Source organism: Aristolochia californica, unplaced genomic scaffold, assembly GCF_029961685.1.
Source record: "Aristolochia californica isolate CCGP_79_NKW_82.1479 unplaced genomic scaffold, dmAriCali1.0.hap1 SCAF_6, whole genome shotgun sequence".
NCBI lineage: Eukaryota > Viridiplantae > Streptophyta > Magnoliopsida > Piperales > Aristolochiaceae > Aristolochia > Aristolochia californica.
The window spans coordinates 1,798,480-1,802,543 of NW_027182257.1; the positions used below are offsets into that span (position 1 = coordinate 1,798,480).

Consider the following 4,064-nt stretch of genomic DNA (forward strand, 5'->3'; position numbering starts at 1 on the left):
AATCTGTAACCAGCCCTGTTGAGGAAGACGAAATTCGATCCGTATCAGAACTTTAATTTCACAGGAGACAGAAGGGTTTGTGATAAACGACTTAAACGACTAACAAACCCGCTCTCTGGTCTCTGAGTCTCCGTGATGATTCGAAGCGAACCGCTTCCGCTCCGAGTACTTTCCGTTAATGGCGAGAGCACGCCGATTTAGAAACTTTACAAAGCGACGCTATGAATTCTAACTGGTCAGTGTCACATCGGAGACGACTACCACCGTTGCCGTTCTTCCACGGCGCCGGTTAACATCAGGGAGAGGTCCCACGTTTTTTTTTTTTTTTTCTGAATTTGTCGCTCTTGAAAAAACTTCCGCTTACTATTCTTGCGGGGGAAGGTGTACGGTCGTCGTACGGAGCCGTTGAGAAGTCAAGCTGATGATTGGCTGCTTCGGCTGGACGCATGAGCCGGCGCATCTGGGGACCAATCCCCCTCACGGTTTTAAGCCATGGCTCAAGTTTGTTAGCGTGCTCGACTTGGACGCCAAACTATTCGGCGGAAAAAATTTGCATATTTTTCTATTTTTGCATTCAACGAATGACAACACCGTAGGCTGCAGCTATAATTGATTTGCGAGACACCAATAGACATGCCTCGCACGTCGCACCCTTATCGGTTTGCTCCTCACCCTTTGTGCGCTTTCAACGTGTTGCAATCATGTCATCTGATCCGCATGCTGTTTACGTTGATAGTTACGGGACCACATACCAGGCAAACCAACGGTAAGGATGACAACATCTAACAAAGACAAAATCTGATCCAAACATCACAACCTCTCTGACACGTGTCTTTCTTTACAAAGGACCACGGTACTAACTACCGCTGCTTGCCCTGGCTCGCGCGAGTTCTGTTACAAGAAGGCTCGAGCGGTTTTAACTTTTCAGGAAAGCTGGGAGGGGCTCCGTGGCTCGCCTCTGAGGTCAGCTCGGCTGGCGGCTGACTGCGCTACTCTTGACCTCCCCATATAAGGGAGCCCTTGTTGCTCCGTTCTTCCCATTTCCAGTTCATCGCGTGCTGATCTCTGAATTTTTTTCTGCTCTGGTTTTCTCTCTTATTGAGTTTCGAAGTGCAGACTTGCCTTCGTCTTTGTATATAAAGACTTTTGGATCATTGATCGAGGGAAAATCTGGCATCTCTTGCGAGCAGAAATTGAAAAAGAATTCGGTTCATCAGGGACTGGGAGAGAGTATGGGGGAGTTCGTGGTTTGATTAAAGAAAAGAGTGGGTGGAGAATAAGAGATTGAAGATGGTGGAGAGGAGGAGACGGGGGAGCTGTAGGAATCCAAGCTACGGCGGAGTGATTTCTCTGCTCTTCCTTCTCCTCTGAGTTAAAGGCTTACCATGTCCAACATCCCGTCTCCCCTTTCCGACGTTTGTCTCACCCTTTTCCGTCTGGCCATGTCGGTTGCAGACCCGTGGCCATTCTCCTAAGAACACCGGAAAAAAAAAAAAAAAAAAAAAGCCGATTTTCTCCTCCCTTTTCCTTCGCTCTGCACTCCTACAGTAGGAGCCTCGGTTCGCTTGCGTTGAAAACCATGAGGAGGATGAGAGGTTTCAAGCTTGGACGAAAGCTCGTCAAGGTCTGGAGATGGGCCCTGAAGCGGAAATCTAGAGGTTATCTTCGATTAAGCACCTGCGATCACGAGCAAAAGAGCAAGACGATGACGAAAATCTGCAACTGGGGCCGCCGCTTGGGAAAGACGCTGTGTCCTTCGAGACGCCCGCTCCTCTCCAACTACTCGAGCCTCGAGGAGACCCCATTAGACGCCAAACCGGTGACCGTCCCGAAGGGCCATTTGGCGGTATACGTCGGCCGGAAAGAGGACGACACCCAACGTTACCTGGTTCCAGTGATTTACTTCAATCATCCCCTCTTCGGCCAGCTTCTCAGAGAAGCAGAAGAAGAGTTCGGCTATCACCACCAAGGCGGCATCACTATCCCCTGCCGCGTCTCCGACTTCGAAAACGTCCAGATGAAGATCGCCGCCGGCCAAGGTTTTCCCAAATCTTCCCGGAAGCGCCTCTTTTGACTTGAGAATCCCCACAAGCTGCATTTTTTTTTTTTTTTTTTGTTACTTCGTTCTTTCCTCTTTTTACCCTGTCCATATAGATTTAGCGATGTAATTAGGACCTATAATAATAAGAATATCGGCTTTCGGTGTCCAGATTTTTTTGTTTCTGTAACATTTTATCGTCACCGACGTCGTCATCTCTTCCCGGCGGTCCTTATCGACGGTTGAGGGAAAGAAGACAAAGGTGTGAAAGGAATCTTCTCTTTTTCCATTCGATTATGTAGTTGATTTAACGTCGATAGGGGCGATGTGGCGCTGTGGAAAGTCATCTTCGTCTCCTTCTTCGCGCCATGAATCAAGTCCTTCCTGCTTTTCGACTTTTTCGATTTAGAAAATGCGGCACGTGCCATCTGCGATTGCGGCCGCAACAGCTGTCGCGTTTTCTCCGTGATCCACTCTCGAGAGTCGTTAGTTCGTTATTCTGCTGTTCTCAAGTGGCCCACGGAATCGACGGCCAGGATAGTCGAACAAAATGAAAAGCGGACCCGCCGCTTCTGTGTACGAATAACGACCACTTCACGAGAAAAAAACGTAGAAAAAGTAGAGAAGTCGCAAATTTTCTTTCTTTTTAAATTAAAGCTTTCCTTTGAAGAAACCCTAATCATGGGTGCCAGAAGTGATCAGTGGTGCAAGCTTGAGCGTGGAAAGAGGGTGACAGGGAGGTCCCAGCGGATGAAGAAAGAGGGTACAGAGTGATTTCCGATAATCTCGACCTCTTCCTTATCTTTGTCTATTTTTGCTTATTTCCGCGGGGAAATCTGTCCATCGGACGATTTTCGGAAAATTTTACCTGCTCAAATTCAAGAGATTGCAGCTTGTGTTTTCTCGGAACCAAACCATATCAGGTGATGGAATGTTTCGGCTTTGGTCACATCTTGAATCGATTTTGTTTACTCGCTTGCTTTTAGTGGCAGATCAGTTGATCCGTCTCCGACCAACTGTTTTTCTCCAGAAATCATTATTTGAGGAGATCATTGGGACTGTACAGGATCAATTTGAGTGATTCAGTCATCCTTATATAATACTGATGAATAATCTATCCACATTCTACAGGCGTTTCTCTGCCACAGTGGCACTTGTCTGAGACGTGGGAGGCACTACTGGCCCGGGAATCGGATACTGGACCTCGTCAGTTCTGGATTTGGTCGGCGTTTGTTCTAAAATTTATTTTTTCTGTTCAACAAAAACTTCTAAGTCAGATGATTCGATCTATTATTGTGTGGATCTCTCTGAAAAGAAACGAAATCTCCAAATTTGCTGTGGAAAAAGACAGATCGGTTTTTGTACCGGAGGCGATAACCATGGCATTTAGTTGGCTTTGTACTGGTACGTAGCCTGATGGGGCTCACAAAAATGGGGATTTCACATTGACAGCTCGAAAATGGTGCGCCTGATCTTCTGCTCAGTGGCGTTGCGTTAAAGAGGACAACGACACATCAATTTGTCAAGTGGCTGAAACGATCAAATTGGGAGCCTGCTCGGCTCCTTCCAGAGCCTGACGACGACAGAGTTGATGTCATGGATGAAGGCCACAGCCTCTTTGGCCGGATTGATATACCTCACACCTGAAATTTGGAATTCTGCAATTTGCGAAGGAGAAAATTAAGGTAAAATCATCTTCTTGGCTTGGGTTTGCGAAGGGTTGAACATTAATTCATCCGAAGTCTTACTGTCCAACTAATTATATAGTGCCATTCAGTCACTGGCTGACCAAATTTTATAAAAGAAATGGGGTGGGAACGTTGATTTTGGGACGGTTTTTGGTAACTCCAATCAGTCCCATGAACTTGACGAAGAAAAGTTCCGAACTTTTGGAGTTCATATTACTGAGAATGAAGCAAAACACAACAAAAATTTCCACCAAAAGTATATTTTAATTTTCTAAATATTTAATGTCAATAGTTTTCATAAAAAAATTTACATTTAAAAAATATTTACAGGAGGAATG

The 4,064-nt window shown here is 46.0% G+C and overlaps 1 protein-coding gene across 1 annotated transcript; it reads left to right on the forward strand.

Annotated features, from left to right (window-relative positions):
- The first annotated feature begins 1,040 nt into the window (after positions 1–1,040).
- LOC137967139 (auxin-responsive protein SAUR36-like) lies at positions 1,041–2,209 on the forward strand. The gene has a single exon (XM_068813590.1). The coding sequence runs from the start codon at positions 1,580–1,582 to the stop codon at positions 2,072–2,074; it is 495 nt and encodes a 164-aa protein (XP_068669691.1). The 5' UTR covers positions 1,041–1,579; the 3' UTR covers positions 2,075–2,209.
- The last annotated feature ends 1,855 nt before the right edge of the window (positions 2,210–4,064 follow it).